General features: G+C 43.7%; 1 protein-coding gene and 1 long non-coding RNA gene across 2 annotated transcripts in view; one reads left to right on the forward strand and one right to left on the reverse strand.

The window, feature by feature from the left end:
• On the reverse strand, positions 1–14619 carry LOC138770630 (uncharacterized). Its single transcript, XR_011359478.1, has 3 exons — positions 14513–14619; positions 336–431; positions 1–170 (listed from the first exon to the last, which is right to left on the reverse strand). It is a non-coding gene; the product is annotated as an uncharacterized lncRNA (long non-coding RNA).
• The window catches only part of LOC138770629 (potassium channel subfamily K member 16-like), an 18076-nt gene continuing 11520 nt past the window's right edge, over positions 14015–20570 (forward strand). Inside the window, exons 1-3 of the mRNA XM_069949740.1 lie at positions 14015–14455; positions 15946–16066; positions 20143–20309. Of these exons, the coding sequence (XP_069805841.1) occupies positions 14261–14455; positions 15946–16066; positions 20143–20309 (483 nt within the window). The 5' untranslated portion in view covers positions 14015–14260. The remainder of the gene's footprint in view (positions 14456–15945; positions 16067–20142; positions 20310–20570) is intronic.

The raw sequence follows: 20570 nt of genomic DNA on the forward strand, positions 1-20570 counted from the left end.
CTGAGTAATCAAGTCACAAGAGGCCTTATTCATTCTGCTTATCATACACATACCAGCGTTACATATTTCGGAGCCCGGCACCCCTTCGTGGTGGTTTGGAGGGGGAGTATGCCATCTTCTTCTGCAGAGCCATCCCGGGCAGGCAGCCATGCTGAGGAGTATTCAATAACCTAGCATAAACAGACAGAGTAATGAATGATACACTATTACATGCTGACTTAGCTTTGCTCTAAAAAGACCTTGCTAGAAAGATGGAAAAACACATCCTAGTATGTAAAAGAATTCTCTGTAGATGTTGCATTTATTACAGGAGGAGTAGATTAAATGGGACGCACCTCTTCACCTCTTCTTAGAAGCACAATCACATCCTTTCATGCATGTCAGAAAAATGGTTCAAGTAGTTAAGCAGGATATTCCAGACTTACTCCAATCTGTAAGACAAATTCATGAAAAGAATTAACTTAATCCACAACATTAGGTCAAACCTCTGATCACTAGAAAGTCACTAAACATACAGTATTGTAGAAAGGCCGCCTCTCCACCCTGTCTGTGGCATAAGGGCAGAGCCATGTCGCCCCTTACTGCTAACACTTAAATTAATGTGTGTATGTATATATATATATATATATATATATATAATATATAATATATATATTATAGTGTTTTTAAGAGAATTTTTAGTTTTGTATTTCACATTCTAAAGTTACTTCTAAAGTCTAATGCAATACAGGAGAGAAAAGAGTGCTGCACCTCACACCTATGGCTGACACTAGTGCCTCTCGGCTGCATAAAAAACATCAGAATTTTGTGTATGAATTAACCAAGCCACACTGCCCCATGTACCGCGTGCAGGTATCTGATACACATGGGTCCCTACACTAAGTCCACACTGTGCCGGTCAGTGACCACCACCCCTGCAGGCGTGCACAGTCAGGGAAGGGAGGCCATGGAACGGCCCTGCGACCCCCATATCACAGGACCAGACCCTAAAATGCCACACCAGAACCCGGCCAGCACCGCCGGCGGAGAAGGTCGCCCCAAACAGCACGAGTCTGGATGAGGTATTGCGATCACCATAGCTACTGCAGATAGAATGGGACAAACAGGAGGGATTAAAAGCATGTGCACTTAGGATTACTTCTAAAGTCTATCATACAATATAAAATCTACTATATGCAGCTTTGCCCCCCCCCCTTGAAAACAGAATGCTCTAGGTATGTTTTGTTTTAGTTTTTTTTGATGATTATCCCATAGTCTCTTCTAAAGGACAAAAATTGTAAAATTAAATAGATAAATAAACAATAGCGATTAGATCCGAGACTGGTAGGGTTTAAAGTCAAACACAAGAAATGAGGTCCTTCTCCAAATCTGTCTTTTATGGCATATATAGAATCTCTACTGTGTGCCGATTTGTGCTGATTTTGACTGTGTAGTCAAAATTTCTATGATATATAACATTAAGGAAAATGTGTAATCAGAAAATAACCTATTGTGTAAATGTGTTTTTTATGTTTAAGGGGTACTGTCAGGTGCATATGACCGGCTTCCTGCAGGTGCAGACACCAAAGCATATGCAAGTGCCGACAGCATTCTTGGCACCTGGTTTGGCTGGTTGCAGGGAGTGCACCGACGGCGTCCCTAGTGACTGTCCGGCTGCTTGCTGGGGGCACGCCGGCAAAGGCGTTCCATGGTGTTGCTGCGGATTGGTACAGGTGTTCTATATTGATGTTTACTGACTGGCGACCAGCACCACCAGCTTGCGTATGAGGTCTAAGGGTTGGAGTATCAGCCCCAATCACGCTGTGGGGCTGGGACTCCAGTCTCCGTAAGTATACTTCCCCCTGTGTCTGCCTGCGATAGAGCCTGCTTATGAGAGTGACTAAGCTAGCGTTTATCCTGTTTGTATTTCATGGTTTCCAGATTCTGGTTTTGGCTTCCCGACTTTCCCCTCGACTTCTGATATTGTACCGCAACGTCTGACTTATACCGGCCCTGCTAGCTGACCTTGATATATTGTGTTTGTTTGTCTTGTCTACGTTTTGTGTTTTCACCTGCCCAGTTATCCGCTGCCACTTAGGGTAGTTGTGGTAAGAAGGCAGGGACAGCAGGGCGGGTATCAGTGCTAGGGCCTCATCTGTCTTGTGTCCTTTAGTGCCATACCTGATAGGTACTCTGGTGAAAAAGTTTTTTTTTTTTTTTTTTCAGATCAACTAGTGTCAGAAAGTTATATAGATTTGTAATTTACTTCTATTTAAAAATCTCAAGCTATTAGGCTGTGTGAATTCAGCCTAATAAAATCTGCTGTTAAATTCTGATCTTTTATTAGCAGCACTACGTGTTAGTTGGGGGCTTTGTTCACATCTTGCTCAACTTGTGTGTGTGTCAGATGAAATGGTTCAACAGCTTATTTGGATATGTTTTATGGAAAGTGCAGTCATGTGACTATATCTCGGGATTGCTGCACCTTCATGCCGGCACTGTTTATATACACCCACATTATCCCCTGGACTTAAGTGCAAGGGAACCAAATTAAACAAAAGGTACTGTTAGGATGAGACGGTATATTTTATGTTAGTAGAAAGTTATAGCTAACTCCAATATAAACATGCACTCCAAGCTATGGCAAGGTTTATCTCCAGGGAAAACAAAGTATTGTACAAGTGAACATTTTTCCATCCTTTTATAGTCTTGTATTGACCTGAAAGTTTTATGAGTAGTGGTGGCTGTATAAAGGAAAACCCTAAGAATTATAGGTAAATGATGGAGATGAAATGGAGATAAACCCAGCACTTAATGATAGTCTTTCTCAATGTAAGCATTTTTAGTATGGCCTAGGCTATATTCCCAATATCGGGGAAGTTCGCTTTGGCCCAGGACGCTGAATGGGCTCTGATGTTTTGGGGTAACTTTGTCACGGTGGCCAGAAGTGGTGATACCCACCTCCGGACATATGGGCACTGCGCTGGAAGGGTTAGCACTAGGTGTGGGTGCAGGACCGCTCACTAGCCTCAGTGCAAAGTAAGGTAACACTTGAGTTAGAATTTTGGTAAAAGTGAAAAAGAAGTAGATAGAAGCTTTTGTTTCGTGGAAAGTGTAGGGGCTGTGTAGGGGCCCTTGTCTAAATAGTACAGTACTCTGCCGGGATTGTAGTGTAGATACTTGATACTTGAAAGAAGAAATCCTCGTACTCACATATATATAAAACTGTAGTATATATGACCGCCTTCTGCCTAACCAGCTCAGAGACCACCAGGTTAGGTAGCACGAGTCCCAGGCCTCTGTCTCTGGGCGTAGCTAACTCCTCAAGCTTCCCCAAGGTAGTCGAGCGTAGTCAGTAGGATACTTTGGCTCTCAGCAACTATGTCCTAATGGGGATCAGTCCCTCTCCCTTTCCTTTAGGTAGTCCTGAAGTTAAGAAGGATTCCAGATGTAGACAAGTGCTTATCCACGTTATGGTTACCCCAGTCCTAAGGGTCTAGCACTGCATACTGTAGTCTCAGTCTCTCTTGTAAACTCGGACTCCTCTAACTATCTTGACTGGATCAGAATTCCCTCAAAACAGGAAACCCCTATCCTATATCGGGTTGTGTCACAGAAAGGAAGATAGAGAGTGTGAGAGGGTAGAAGGTCTGCACCTGTGGTTGGTCAATACATAGCAAATAACCAAACCTTTACATACTGCAGCTGTGCACAGGGGGAGAAGTGAGACACCTAGTGGCTGGAGTGGAAATCGCAGCTCCTAGCTCTTGGTATGACACCTGACAGAGGTTCTTTCACAAAGGTGGTAAATAACTTGGTGTACCACCCGTACTGGGACACTACATGTAGATGGAAGGTAATAACGATCAAGATTAGTATTAGCGACCATCTATTTAACAAGACGACTGCCTTCCCTTCATATTATTACGAAGTGGGAACATAGCTCTAGACTGGGAAACTATGGAAAAAAACACAACTGATATGGAACTATACAGTCTGCAGTTTAGAATGTAGACTGTCCTACACATGAGGTTTGCCATGTGGGGCAGAAGTCATAGCTGAGGATGTTTTCTTCCGGGATTCCCAGATGATGACCAGACGATCACATTAGGCCAATCCTGTGCAGAAAGAGATTTCCCATGACATAATCCCATGCCACTAACTTTACTGCAACAGAACTTCCTCTGTATTCATTTTATGAGATTTTTCCATTATCAAATAAGTTTCATTGCTTGCTCACTAAGAAGCAATTTTCCCCTTAGCCTTTATCTCACCGAGATCTTATGTTCCATAAAATGTTTAAACAACAAATCACTTTCTATTTCCTTTCTATATTCTAATTCAGGAAAACAAGACAATATAATTTAGTCTCCATAGTGCAGTTGTTTTCCTTCCTCCTTTGTTTCATCATTTTGGCGCGGTCTGGATCCTCTGATGAACGACTATCTGTGTATCATTTATTTTTGCTTTTAATGTTATTGTTCAATCCATTTCCCTTGATTATAATCAGAGATTATTCCTTGTATTGGGATTGCTCAACTGCAAGTTTCCTGTAGATTTCCCAGACTCATCTCTCATATAAATAAATGATAAAGGGTTGACATCCATAAATAAAGATCTCTATTAGTCAGACATGAGTAATTGTTAAGGCAGCGTTAGAAGGTAAATGTCCTCAAAGCCAAAAATTTGGCCTCACCTGCTCCGTAAAGATTAACCTTTTACTGCCGGTGACTAAGATCTGCTGTGTGTTTGAAAAATAGAATTTACAGATGTCCAAAATTCCCTGATAAAAAGGATCATTCATTTAATTAATAGCCTATCCCAAAGGTACACTATAAATTTGTGGGGGTCCAACCCAGCTGTTAAGGGGGCCATGGCACTCCAACAAGCACCTCCTCTCTTTCATTGTACACGGCTTTGACTGCACCGCACTGACACATTTAGGCTATATGCACTTACAGTTTTTTGGTTTAGATTTTCATTCAATAAAAAAAAAAAAAAAAAAAAAGAAATTCTTGCATTTGGGCTGTTTGATTTTTTCCTATCCATCTACAATAAAAGATATATGGCTATCTGCAAAACAGACATTTTCAGTTTACATCCCAAAATGCATGGGCCAAATGGCCCAAAATATTGTGTGCATGTGCCTTCATTGTAATGTGCACGTACAGCTTTGGCTTATTCACATGAGTAGAAAGACACTAGGCAATATCATGAACAACCACTATGAATGTGTTGTTAAGTACAAAACAGTGTCAAGGAAAATAGGGGGATGGGACTTGCTGGCGCAATATGGCTCCCTCAAACAGATGTTCAACAAGGCTCAGGAGAGGACAGGCCATCAGCCATCAGGATGGGACAGCAGGTTGCTTGAAAAAGTGTTTTACCGAAACGTTGCATGGCGTAATAAAGGCTTGTGTTTGTTTAATATATTGAAGTGTTGTCTTGGATACCTTTGTTGGATTTGGAGCGGACCTAGGATCGGGCCCGGTGATGTGTGCACTGCGATTATTCTTATACTGTGTCTGATGCTGCTATAGACTTTTCTGTGCCCCCCACAACATGGCTCCTCCATGTCAGCCTCCTCCATGTCAGGCTGCCCTTACTGCTGCAGTTTCTACTGGGTTCAGATATTAGCTCCTCCTACAGGGGTGGGGCTGAAGAAATGTGGATGCATAACCCCACCCACCTAACCCACCTCCTGACAGGTACAGGAAATAGACAGGGAACATGACATCACAGGAAGTGAAGAAAACACAGGCAGAGTGGTCATGTGACTAAGCCTGCGAACACAATAAGTAGAATAGAAGACTATGTAGAGTATATAACACCCACAGAAGTCACTGCAATGCTAGTTTGGTGAAAAATCACAGACAAACCCTTTAAATTTGTGATCATACCTATTTAGAAACCTGAGTGTACTTTTTGACTGTTGAAGCTTCTGACATCACTATGACACGTCAAAAGTGTTCACTATATTGTAGTATTGTCCTGGATACTTTTGTTGGATTTAAAGGAAACCTGTCATTCTGTTACCTTGGCAAGGTACCCTTTCCAAACTCCGGCAGGTACATAGTCCACCGCTAAATTGAGCCATGTACGGAAATGGCAGAAGCCTTAGACTGTGTTTTGATATACTTACAATGCAGTATATAAATCTTCTGGCAGTCCTGTACACAGTCACTTTGGGATTGGACTACATACCTGCCGGAGTTTAATTTCTGATAATATCTCTTCAGTGTAGACCCCGCTGATCTTTAGAACAAGGTGGGAGAAGCCTGTGGCAGTGTGCTTCACTCCCTGGCTTGCTGTGATGTCTATTAAGTTGCTTATAACATATAACAAGTTTAAAAAATTTATATATACCTTATAAGTATACGGGCTGTGCTATCAGACATGTCAGGAAATCTCTTATGTGTCCACAATGACAATCTCAGCTCATTTAGATTCTATGGGATCCAAGGGGTTAAACAGGGAGGAGACTGGCATAGGAACTTGTTACACAGAGGAGCCTTCTAGATTTTCCATCCTATTACCGGGTACCCACCAGGTTTGTCCTATAAGAGTGATTTATTATATTATATTTATAGTTATTATTGTTATTAATGCATCCATGTAACAGTTTTTTTAGCCTTTCTTGATGTTAATATTTGCACATTTCTATGTTTTTAGTTTAAACAGAGATTTTGACAATGATATGTGATATATTGTAGTTGTAATATCATGTGTTTTATGTTACTATGCGGCGTTATGGCAGAATGAAATGGGTCAAGGATCTGTGTATGCCAAGCAGTGTATGATTTTGTGTCCCACTGTATTGGAAAGCACCTAAATAATAGATTTATTATAGAATGCCTCTTTGCTGGATTACCTAAAACTGCTTTGTGTTCTAAGGCAGTGATTTTCAACCTTTTTTGAGCCGCGGCACACTTTTTATACTTAAAAAATCCCGGGGCACACCACCAACCAAAATGGCACAAAATGACACTAAAACAGTACATATTATACAGATAGTTAATATTATAGATTCTAAATGTATTTATACTCAGTGTGAAACCTGGGCCTGTTTTCTTCTCCCCCCCCCCCCTGTGCTTCTCTCCCCCATGCTTCTCTCCACCATACTTCTCCCCCTACTTCTCTCCTGTGCTTCTCTCCACCATACTTCTCCCCCCTGCTTCTCTCCCCCATGCTTCTCTCCTGTGCTTCTCTCCACCATACTTCTCTCCCCCATGCTTCTCTCCTGTGCTTCTCTCCACCAAACTTCTCTCCCCCCCGATTCTCTACGCTGTTTCTCTCCCTCATCCCCATGTTTCTCTCCCCCATGCTTCTCTCCCTGTTTCTCCCACACTGTTTCTCCCCCATGCTTCTCTCCCCCATCCCCAGGTTTCTCTCCCCCATTGGTTTCGCCTGTTTCTCTCCCCCGGCCCCATCCCCAGGTTTCTCTCCCCCCCTTCCTCCTCACCTCCTCCAAAATGGTCGCCGCTGCTGTCCGCCTCACCTACTGGCCGCCCGTAGGAACCGGTCTCCGCTGATTGGATAGGAGGAGCAGGTCTGGGCGCTACAGGCGGCCAGTAGGTGAGGCGGACAGCAGCAGCGGGGCGATCTGCAGGGGCACCATAGTTTCGGGAACTTTCCCCGCGGCACACCCGACCATGTCACTGTTCTAAGGGCTGATATATATATATATATATATATATATATATATATATATGTAGTGTTTATTTGTTGGATGGGACTGCATGCAGATTCATAATGTAATGCTGCACTGGAATAACTTGTGTGACTTTCATCCTATGGGGTATGTTCATATAGTGTAAAACAGAAGCATACAAATATAACATAACCTTACTTTGGATTGTCTAGCATTATAAATGGTTCTTTTGCCCATAGAAACCAATTGTAGTACAGTTAAGAGTGCAGCTCTGATAGATTGCTATGGACGACTGTAGGCTACTGTAAAATTTTCACACTTATACAAATTTAAAAGCAAAGGGAACCTAATGGAATGAGAACAAATATTTGTCCCATATAAAAAAAGAAGGATTCCTGGGATCCATTGTATCAGAAGGTATTACTGAGCAGGTTCACACAGCATTTGGTAACTTCTAACGTATGTATTTTATATTCTGTATGTATTACATGTGTATACATATGTATTACATATTAAACATAGCAACCTTGCCCTCTCCTCATAATAGTTCCACTCTCCTTCCCTTGTTGACAGTCTAGGTTACCAACAATCACTCTGCTCTAAAAGTAGCCACCTGGCCAGTATATATATAGCTATAGTATACATGTATTGTAAGGGATCTGTTAGTTGCCACTGATGTCCATCACTATTATACATGCGTATGTAATCACAAGGCCAAGAAGAAGCACACCTGCGCAAAGTGGCTGTTCGCACTTAAAACAACCATCTTATTACAGTTGTTTTAACCTTAATCCCCCCTTTCAGATTTATTAGTTCACCTAGTATCGCACTAATTGGTGTGTACAAAATATCCACCTTCAACCTTTGCGATTTCCCATATAGACTTCTCTCCAAAATTTCTGGATAACAGGACATGACCATATCATATGCGTGATCCCTGCTTCAGGAATTTTACATCTAGGGCAATTACTATCTGACCACCTTTTAATTCTTTTCAACAGTAGGGGAGTAAAATACAGCCTGTGTACTATATTTAATTGAATAAGGCAATGGCTTCCAAATTTCAATATTTTATTCAGATTCCTATAAATCCTAGTCCACTGATCTTATATCAGTTTACCCACCTCATCTTCCCATTTTTCCTTACTCCTAACCTTCTCCTTCTCTTTCCTCTTCAAATAATCATAAATAGTGGATATCACTCCCCCCCCCCCCCCCCCCCCAAGAAATGATTCATAATCTTATTAATAAGTATATCAGAGTCAATTGTAACCTTTTATAACATTTCATTCCTACTCAGGGCAGTTCTCAGTCACACATAATCAAATCACAGATGATCTGGTAGGTCATATTTCATTTTTACCTCCTCCCATTTATTAATCTGACCCTGATACATCACGTCACCAATATTCATAATACCTGTCCTAACCAAGGATGGTATAACCCCAATCCTCTTCACTTCTTCAAACCTCTCATTCCCCCATAGAGGTGTAAACTAAAACACTCCGGACACTTTTAATTTTTTCTTCATGACCTCCCATGTTTTAACTAAGGCCTGCACCATAGACCATCCTTTCTTTTCACCCTTTTTCCAAATTTCTCTTTCTAAATTCTCAAATACGTTATATGTTAGCCCCCCCCCCCCTCCATCTCCTTACCCAGACCTTCAGAAAGGTTACCTGAACATCCTTTCATCAACCAAAAAAGCTGAGATGCTGGAAAATAATTTGTTATATCTGGGAAATCTAAGCCTCCTTCCGATTTTGGCAAAGTAAGTACTTTTTACTTGTATAGGACCACTGGAGTTAGCTGAGAGCTAGATTCTGCTATCTCCGTCAGACCAATAAAAAGAGAATTGAGTAGCAAACCACATACTACTCTGCAGCTACATTCACGCAGGGGACAAAAGACCACTATTTTGGTGATTGTAGGGGTTCCCAGCAGTCAGAGCCCCACTGATCTGAGACTTACCACTTATCCTATGGAAGTGTTCCATTTACTTTTGTGACGTTGTCATTATTTGAATTAATGTAATACTGCCATCTAGTGCTGGGGATTAATAACTACACTTTTCAATTGCATATGCAGAATCACTCATATGGGACTTTCATGATGTAGTGCTATTACAACAATTAATGCTTTATGTAGGTTATAGAGAAATTTATATGTGATTTCTCCTCTATCTAGCAATATAAATCTCTCTTTTCCTCTGCTTGCCTTTTCCATGCTCTGTATTTTTATACAATACTGTGTAAATTGTACCACAACATATAAGGATATAAGACTATGTTGCTGGAGAACTATTCTTGAAAGAGCCAAAGAATCATTCAACAATCTTACAATAGAAGAGGGATTTCCTTTAATTTTATTAAAACATAAAAATAGAGACTGGGTGCTTGTATCAGCGTCTATCTTGGCACCTGGCATTGTCTACATAGAGAGCCATTGTTGAACACATAAGAGACTTCCTTTGGAAACTCTGGCATCAAATACGACTGGAGAAACTTATCAAGACATCTTAAGGTTTTCCTTTGGCAGCAATATCAGAACTTTGCTGTCTGTCGATATAAAAATGTTAAATCTGTATAGTTTCCTAGCATCTGATTGTAAACAGCAATGTTCCCAATCACTGACACTGGGCAAAATAATAGTCAGTAAATTCCCCCAAAATGTAACTTTTAATTTTAGAAGGCGAGGTTCTGAGACCTGCACTGTTTACAAGAGCAAAGCTGCTAAAGTACTCCTAGAATTTAGTACAAGCCAAGTGCCTGGGTCAGCAAAAAGCAAAATTGAAGGACAGCAGTGGGTGGTGTTAACATAACAAACAAGTTATACTCACCCGTCCCTATCCCTTGCAGCCGCTGCTCCCGAGCCACTGATTTTAGTTTGCAAGGCCGGTTGTACCCTTTTCCCATGTGGTCAGTGTCCTGCCAGGTTGCTACGGGGTCCCTTGGGATAGTGTGATCACGGATGGCCAGAGTGGTGTAGTGACCCTCCCGCACTATAGGAACCGCCACCCACAGAAAGGGGAAGTGTCCCAAGGTTGCGGTGTGTGCTGTATCGGTGGATAGTGAGAAATCACAGAGTCTCTTTAACATGGATAAGGCTGTTTTACTTGAAGTTGCAAATGTGCAGCAGGTCAAACAGATTCTGCTGAACTGTATGAGGTTTCTCTGGATAAAGCACTTGCTACACACTTAACAATAGTTCCAGATAAATACTTGACAATTCAGCACCCTGATCTGTAGTAAAAGTGCAGTGTAGGAGATAGTCGTGTTGACTGAGCAGTGTTTGGAGTAATACGAAGAAACAAAGCAGTAGAGAGGAGGATGCCGTGAGAGTCTCAACCCATGTAGTACTGTGCTCTGTCGGGATGTTGGAGGATGAGGTAGAATACTTAGAAGAAGGAGAGGAAGAAGAAGAAAAACACCTGTGCCAGTGTTTTGACCTTGAATAGTCTTCACACCACCTCATGCCCACTAAACTGGACTGAACCTTCCTAGGGGGTGACACAGGCCCCAGACATTGTTATCTGGGATGAGCGTAATGCTGAGGATTTCCTGCTGACACCGTGCTGCAAGATAGAGTTCCTAGGCTTATCGCAACTTTGCTCTATCTGGATCAGTTCCTAGCTCTTTAGCTTAAGTTGTGGATACAGTCCTGCTCTGTGACACTCCTTGTCCTCGGCGTGGGTTGAGGTTGTCTCTGGATTGTCCTCTCCTAAGAGGGTTTAACAGTGCATAGTGCTGTGTAGCGTTACTGAGAAGAAAGTTGATAGAGGTGTACTGTCTTGCGTCCTTCCCATACGGGGTTCTAGCTAAGACTGAGTTACTCTTCCTGTCTTCTACGTAACCTTTTTCCCCAGCGTAACTAACGTGCGCTGTGAGTGGGTGAAGAGTGGAACAGAAGAAATAAGAAGAGAGGTGATAGGAGAGAAGAAAAACAGATTCCTACTGGTCTGTAGATTCAGGTGACACATAAAAAAACAATAACCTTTTACAACCTTCAGCTGTGCAGTTTCCAAATACATATATATAACACATCGACATCTAGTGGCGAAACTTTAGTACTGCTTTCATCACCACAATAGTACAATAAGTTTCTGTGCCGCTCTGACTGCTGGAAGTGTTGTACTTGAAAGGCTGGCATCATGGCCTGGCTGCATTTCAGTGCCACCTTTTGAGCTGTGATGTCAGCTTGCAGTGGGCATCTCTTTTTCCTGGATTTTCCTCCCTCCTCTTTTAACTGCTTGTGTGCCGTACTCTTTCGATAAGAGAGAGACAGAGGAGAGCCACTGGTCACGCCTCACTCTGTGACATTCACAGTTAGGTCATATGATATTCCTGGATGCAGGCTCTGTCTAAGCGAATTGAGGAATATCATCATGTGACCTAACTGTGAAAGCTAATTGCTAAAGTACAGCACACAAATGTGGTCCCTGAAGAGGAGGGCAGCACATCCAGGAAAAAAAGACGCCCACTGCAGGCTGATGTCGCCTGATCCAAAATTGACGTGATGCAAAATTTTTTACAAGAAGTATAACACTTCTGCCAGTCAGAGTTGCTCCGAAACTGAGCTTTGGCTAGAGTACACCTTTAAGGATGCCATACAGTTTCAATAACTGTTTGGCCCTCAGTTATGTTTCCTGCCTGCCACCTGTCCTCCCCATACACAGAAACATTTAGAATGGCCAAGCGTTCTTATGTTCTCTATTGGGAGGGCAGGGGTACTCCTTTGTTTTGGGAGAGATATGAGAGCTCTTGCTGTGGCTTATCTCTCCCAAAACAAAGGAGTTGGCTGTATTTTTCCATCATACCTGACCTCTATCATCACCAACATCATCTGTCAGTGGTTATTTGGGAGGGACCCATACACCTTAGCTTGACAGACAAATCGGCCGTCTAAAATCTAAACTGTATAGGAACCTTTAGTCTCCAGGAACTAACTCAGTCCTTGCTAATAATATCAAGTATCCTGCCACCTCCAAAAAGGAGTGGTCTTATTTTACACCCACGAAAAGGAATGACATAGGGTACTATTACACATTCCGGCTGATAATCCTTTCATGTAATAGGTCATGCTTTAAATCAACAATGAGCAGATATGCACAGTGTGGGCTGATCGTTGATTTAAAGCATAACCTAAAATCTTAATAATGACAGTGGCCGTTGCCCTGTGTAATAGGAGCTGCGGCTGAAGACTGCAGCTATCTCCTATGGACTACACCATGGCAGCCCCTACCGCAGCTCCCCACACTGCCCCGCTTTATGTTGGTGCATGTAATAGCATCGACAGCAAGCACAGAACGAGGAGCAAGCTAGCACTGACCTGACAGGTCGGCGATTGCTTGCTCCTAATATCGGGCCATGTAATAGGGCCCTTAGATTTTCCACCTCTGAGAGGAAGGGAATTTAGTCAGAGGGGAGAAGCCTTCACAAGTGCACTTTTGATTCTCTAATACCTAGTATAGGCCACCAGCCAGAACCAGAGCGTGTTGGTTAAAACATCATGTCTTCGCTGGATCTGCATCCTGCCATAGGGCACTATAGTTCATCACTCATGAGCATGCTTCTTTTACCGGTCACCCACTAGGTAACTAACTAGGGAAGAATTCTTAGACATTTGGACTGTATCATCCCATCCCTTCCTAAATTTGCAACAGTAAAGAACTGTCCCTGTTGTTACGTTACCATCATTGTCTGGCTGCCTCATTTTGCATGAAATACCACAGGCACCTCACTACCACACACCAGGTACAGTACACTAGGAATGCCCTGGGCACCATTCTTACAATTCCCTTACTTACATGTGTGTATGTCTGTGTACTAGAAGGTGTGTATGTACTGTGTACTCCAGGGCCTAAAATCCCACTCAGTTATCATGACCCAAGCATGCCATTGTGTGGAACTACAAATCCCAGCTGGTCCCTAGTCAACACCCCTGAAGATGAGAAAAAGTGTCTGGAGCTGCAGTGTGCATGTGTGACTGCTGCTCCATTTAGATGGGGGACTCGGGACCCCAATTCACCTACATTTTGGGTGTTCCACCCAAGCAGTCAAACTCAATTCAATCATACGTTTCTTACCTATCTTGTGGATAGGGGATATAAGTTTAAGCGCTCCAATGAATTTTTTAGAAATTAGGTGTGTTTCATCATACTTATATCCTTTAATAAATAGAACGTAATATTACAATAAAAGTTGTCTTTTTCAAAGTATTTTCCAACAAATCCCCCAACACTATGACTGTGCAAACAAACTGCGCCGTGCCTTTTTCTAGGGACAATAAAAGTGAATCCGCCCAATGGGTCCCTTGTTTCTTTCAGTACGCTGTTTAGATGTATTATGTAATGCTCACTGTCTTGTATATATTTGCTTACAGGAAATGCAAACTGTGTCAGAATTCAAAGTACAAAGTTTGAGAGGGACGAGCTGTGGCTAGCTCCACCCTGACTCCCTGATGTCAACTCGTCCCTTAGACATCCCCTGTGACATACAGAGTCCTTCATTTATCAACTTGAACTCCCAAGAATTACAAGGACAGATATAAGAACTGGATTTCCTGTTTCTCACAGTCAGAAGACAGATGTGAATTGAGCTGATGTAAAGAAGACTCAGGACTGATGTCAGGATGTCTTCTGGATTTATTAAAAATTTCCTGTTAGCTGTGGGATTTTTCGGGTACCTGCTGGCAGGTGGCATGGTGTTTCAGATGCTGGAACAAGATGCAGAGACAGAGGTAAAGGTGAACACAGAGCGCCACAGGTTGGAGTTTCTGAAGAACTACACTTGCCTTACACATGATGCCCTGGAACATCTTATTCAAGTAAGAACACTGTACACTATCTTTCCCTATTATTATTTCATGTCATAATCATAATACCTGTTAAGTATATGCTGCCTTGTATAGGATCTGTCTTCCTCTATTTATTGAGCTGGTCAATGGGGATGCACTGCCACCAAAGAAAGAGATACTGCACCCACAGATGACTTTGTGCCGCATTGTCTGGGGGGACAAGAACAGTTTGTCAATATAGTAGAATATTCCTAAACAATCCCTCGAATTACACCTTCTCAGATCTTATACCAAATGCTGGGAATGTCTCTGAATGCTAATCTTATTGGGTGCAGCATTAGTACTTTTAGGTTATGTTCCCACAATGTAAAAATAGCGACAAATAACATAGCCTTAATCTGCAACGTCTTGTTCTTTCAATGTAGCCTTAAAAGGATTATCCAGGGTTAGAAGACCATAGCTGCTTTCTTCTAACTGTCATTTGTAATAACATTGTCTAAGAAAAGGTTACCTTTTATAAGACAATGTAATAACAAATGACAGTAACATGTTAAAGGGAACCCATCAGCACCAAAACACCCATGAAACTATACATAGAGTGTAATGAAGCCTCCAGACATGTAACTGACAGTTATCAGTTTTCCTGATGAACTCTGTAAATGTCCTGCACCATATTTAAATTAGCTAGGCATTAGGACGGTCCTCAGCGTTGACCTGGTCACAGATAGCGAGCTCGAGTCAGCTATATATACATTATGGGGGGGGATTTACAAAGCTTACGCCAGAGGCGTACGCCAGGGAGAAGGTGCATATTCGCCCCTTCCCAATGGGCGGGCTGGCGGAGCTTGGAGGGGAGATAAGGCGCCTCATTTATCATCATTTATGTAAATCATGACGCAAGTGTAGATGGAAGAAGGTGTAGATTTGGTATGTCGTGCACCCGGCCGGCTGGATTCACTAAGAGGCGTACGCCTCATAGTGAATCCTGGTGAAGAAAAGGGGTGGGGCCTAACATAAGACTGGCATACTTGTACAGCGGTCTTCGTAAATCCCCTTCTGGGTACAAACACACACGGCATATACGCTGCGTATTTACTGCTGCGATACGCAGCAGATACGCAGCAGATTAGATCTAAATAACTGAACACAGTATCAAATCTGCTGCGTATCTGCTGTGTGTGTTTGTATAAAGTCAACCTGCGTTTTGCCTGCTTATTTTTTTTTAAGACTGATTCACGCAGCAAATACGTCAAGTGGGTTTGTACCCTCTATATGTATAATTTCATGGGTGTTTTGGTGGAAATTCCCTCTAAAATAAATACAGAAAAAGAATCTGCAGGCCCCCCCTCCACCCAATGTTCCATGTGTATACATATGGCTTGTGTAGGCATGTCTTTACTGGCTACAATGTTATATAGACATTATTGTGATATCTGTATTTATTGCTATGAAAAGAGAAAAATATGACTTCCAAATGATGCTAAAATGGAGCTTTCTCTCTCCTAAAAAACAAAAAAAAGGTTATTGCAGATGCAGTTAACCATGGGGTAAACCCTCTATTGAACAGAACCTCGCAGAAGCAGACAAACTGGGATTTCAGCAGCTCCTTCTTTTTTGCTGGTACTGTGGTAACTACTATTGGTAAGCTCCATTCCTGTTATACATTATTATATGTTATCAGCCCTGTATATCTTGTGGGGTTTTCTATACTTATGGGGGTAGGCTTGTTCCCAAAAAATGCCTGTATAAAAACTGACATAAGGAGCTCCTGGAGAGCTTCTCAAGGGACTTGTGACGTCTAAAGCTAAAGATAAATTAGGATTACAGCAGGAACAGCATAAAAAGTGTAAATGTAACTGTCTCCAAACTGCACAGTCTGGCTCTGTCCTCTTCCTGCTCACTCATCCCCCTCGGCCCCTCCCCCCTCCATAGGTTATAAAGGACACAGTAGAACCCGTCTTAACTTTGTTCCTCTGTAATGAAGACCACTTTGCTTTATAACGAGCAGATAAGAAGTGAAAGGGAGGCTGCAAAACAGCTTTTTGAGTACAGAAAGAGACCTTTTTGCATAAAAAAAACAGAGTTTCTTAAAATCACTTGTACTATTTATTTCTGCAAAAATAAATTAAATGACAGTTATACTATAACCTCAATATTGCATTGATTTGGATAAACATTTTATACTATTGAGCCAAGCTAAGATCGCTATATTCTATATTGTCAATAGTAATAAGCTAACCTGAAGAACGTTCAGGTTCGGCCAAATTTGAACAGTCTGAATTTGACTCCCGGTGGCTGGAGAAGTTTGTGGCAGCCCTAGGGATTCCTGGAAAACATGGATACATCTGTAGGCTGTATTCATGTTGTTCTGACAGCCCAAGTGATGCATTCAACTTCTCCAGCCAACGGGAGTCAATTGCTGAGCATTTGGGTTTGTCCGGACCTGGACGTTTAGCAGGTTTACTCATTGCTAATATTTCATTCAGCATAACTATAGGAAATTTAGGTGTTACAGGAGTAATACTATTGCCATATTATGACAATGGGAATTGGCCGTTATGTAAAGCAGGGCTTTAAAACTTTTCTACGCAGGCCCCATCAGTCAATCCATGGTGATGCTGGAGCCTTAACACTAGAAAAAAACTGCAATACTCACAGCATTGCCAAATAAATACCAATATATGCAGTACAGCACAGCGTACCTCTCCAGAAGTTCCAAACAGCTCAGTACAGCATAACAAACCTCCCCAGCAGCAACTGTCCAGAGCAGAAGAGGTTTTCTATAGGGCAGGGGTACTCAACAACTTTTAGTGAAGGTCCACTTACCGGGGTCTATTGTCAGGTGAAGGTCCGAGCTAAACATCAGTAGGAAACGTGTTTTGTTACTTTGTCACAAACGTTCAACTATTTATATACAGAATTGCTGCTTATTAGCGGGAAAATTGGCATTTTTTTCTCTCTCACCAGGCCTTTGATATTAGGTACAAAGGGGGTGACTGCCCTGGTAGTATATAGCCCCCCTGTTGCTCCCCCTGTAGTGTATAATCCCCCCTGTGCGCTCTCCTTCAGTAGTATATAGCCTCCTGTTGCTTCCCCAGTAGTATATAGCCCCCCTGTGCGCTCTCCCCCTGTAGTATATAGCCCCCTGTGAGCTCCCCCCAGTAGTATATAGCCTCCCCGTGCGCTCTCCCCCTGTAGAATATAGCCCCCTGTGAGCTCCCCCTAGTAGTATATAGCCCCCCTGTGCGCTCTCCCCCTGTAGTATATAGCCCCCTGTGCGCTGTCCCCCAGTAGTATATAGCCCCCTGTGAGCTCCCCCCAGTAGTCTATAGCCCCCCTGTGCTCTCCCCCTGTAGTATATAGCCCCCTGTGCGCTGTCCCCCAGTAGTATATAGCCCCCTGTGAGCTCCCCCCAGTAGTATATAGCCCCCCTGTGCTCTCCCCCTGTAGTATATAGCCCCCTGTTAGCTCCCCCCAGTAGTATATAGCCCCCGTGAGCTCCCCCCAAGTAGTATATAGCCCCCCCTGTGAGCTCCCCCCTGTCGTATATAGCCCCCTGTTGCTTCCCCAGTAGTATATAGCCCCCCTGTGCGCTCTCCCCCTGTAGTATATAGCCCCCTGTGAGCTCCCCCCAGTAGTATATAGCCTCCCCGTGCGCTCTCCCCCTGTAGAATATAGCCCCCTGTGAGCTCCCCCTAGTAGTATATAGCCCCCCTGTGCGCTCTCCCCCTGTAGTATATAGCCCCCTGTGCACTGTCCCCCAGTAGTATATAGCCCCCTGTGAGCTCCCCCCAGTAGTATATAGTCCCCCTGTGCTCTCCCCCTGTAGTGTAGTATATAGCCCCCTGTGCACTGTCCCCCAGTAGTATATAGCCCCCTGTGAGCTCCCCCCAGTAGTATATAGCCCCCCTGTGCTCTCCCCCTGTAGTATATAGCCCCCTGTTAGCTCCCCCCAGTAGTATATAGCCCCCGTGAGCTCCCCCCAAGTAGTATATAGCCCCCCCTGTGAGCTCCCCCCTGTCGTATATAGCCCCCTGTGAGCTCCCCCTGTAGTATATAGCCCCCCCATGCGCTGTCCCCCTGTAGTATATAGCCACCTGTGAGCTCCCCCCAGTAGTATATAGCGCCCCTGTGCTCTCCCCCCAGTAGTATATAGCCCCCCTTGTGCTTTCCCCCTGTAGTATATAGCCCCTGTGAGGTCCCCCCTGTAGTATATAACCCCCTGTGCGCTCCCACCAGTAGTATATAGCCCCCTCAGTAGTATATAGCCCCCTGTGAGGTCCCCCCTGTAGTATATAGCCCCCTGTGCGCTCCCCCCAGTAGTATATAGCCCCCTCAGTCGTATATAGCCCCCTGTGAGGTCCCCCCTGTAGTATATAGTCCACCTGTGCGCTCTCCCCTTGTAGATGCCCCCCAGACAGAAAAAAAAAATAACAAAAACAACTCACCTAGCACCTCGTTCCCCGCTGCGGCTGTCTTCGTCTCTTCCCGTCGGTCCGGCCCCCGGCTGATACGCGCTCTGTAGGGATGTCCCGGGGATTCCCCAGCAGAGCGCGCATCAGTGACCTCAGCGTACGCCGCCGGCCTGCACTTCCGGGAAGGACAGGCCGGCAGCGTACACTGAGGTCTGTGGTGCGCGCTCTGCTGGGGAATCCCCGGGACATCCCCAGAGAGCGCGTATCAGCCGGGGGCCGGACCGACACTGCGCCCAGCCCCACAGGCGTACTGACATCTAAGGACAGTACGACTATGGGGCGGGAGGCAGTGCGGTGGGGAGAGGGACGGACCGGATCCGGGGCGGTTAGGAGGTCTGACCAGGGGTCCGGTCAGCTGGCCTCCGCGGTCCGGGTTCGGACCGCGGTCCGCCAGTTGAGGACCCCTGCTATAGGGATTTGGACAGTTCCTCGCACAGACAGAGGTAGCAGCAGAGAGCACTGTGTAAGACTTTAAAAAATACCTTGCTTCCTGTAGAGCATTCAGCAGCTTATAAATACTGGATGACTTAATTTTTTTAAAGTAGATATTCTTTACATAGCTGTATAAATTTCTAAAGTACCAGTGGATTTGAAAATAAATGAATAAATAAAATTCCCTCTGGACTACCTTTTAGGAGGAAACTATTAGAGATGTGTGAACCGCTAAAAGTACAGACATAGGCTATATTCATGTTTTCTAGGCAGTCCTCGCGCTTTATCCACCTTCTCCAGGCGGCTGGATTTAAACGCTGATCTTTTGCGTTCACGTGAACCCAAACTTTCGGCAGATTTGCTCATCTCTAGAAACCTACTGATGATATGTCCCTATAGCGCACGGGCACTGAGGCATTTCTTTGATCCTTGGCTCAGTTTTTGGAAACTTTGCAGTTTATTAGAAATGTGCACAGAGTGGTATGAAGCACTGGGGGCAGGACTACCACCCTCTTCGGCTTGCCAGGGTGGATCGGTGCACTGAGGGTGGTAGTTCTGCCCCCAGTGCGTCAAACATAATTTACATATCTTATCTCAGCAACAAAGTTACAAAATAAATGACTTTTATCCTCAGTGCCCAGTGGGCTATAGGGACATATCAGCAGGTTAGAAGCATCATAGCTTCCCTTTAACAGGCAGTTTTAGCTTGGGTGTATTTACTAATGTCCGGCATTCGTTGGGTCGAGCCCTACAAACCTTAAAAAGCATTGATTTAAATAAAATTAAAAAAACACCCTTTATTTATTTCAGGTTATGGAACAATTGCACCCAAAACTACAGGTGGACAGATCTTCTGTGTCATGTATGCTTTATTTGGGATCCCCCTGAATGTCATTGTTCTCGGCCAGGTTGGCAAGAGGCTTTCCTGCTGTTGTGAGCGGCTTGGAAAATGTCTACGTAGGAAGGGAATGAAAAAGGTAACAACTGCGTTTCTGACCTTTTAATAAACACTATTCACTCACAGGAATCTGCAGGGTCCTCCGACTGCAGGAAGGCCAGGGTTGTCCCTTTGAAAAGTGGCAGAAATTGTGGTTAGCTGAGATTTTTTCCTTCGTACAACAGTTGTTGACTTAGAAGCAGGTCTAAGAATCCTATAGTAAGAACCTTAAGGCCATATTACACGATACGATGTGAGTAGGAACCGAGGGCTGACCTCTCATTTCAGCGCACACTTTTTC

Source organism: Dendropsophus ebraccatus, chromosome 13, assembly GCF_027789765.1.
Source record: "Dendropsophus ebraccatus isolate aDenEbr1 chromosome 13, aDenEbr1.pat, whole genome shotgun sequence".
In the NCBI taxonomy this organism is placed as follows: Eukaryota; Metazoa; Chordata; class Amphibia; order Anura; family Hylidae; genus Dendropsophus; species Dendropsophus ebraccatus.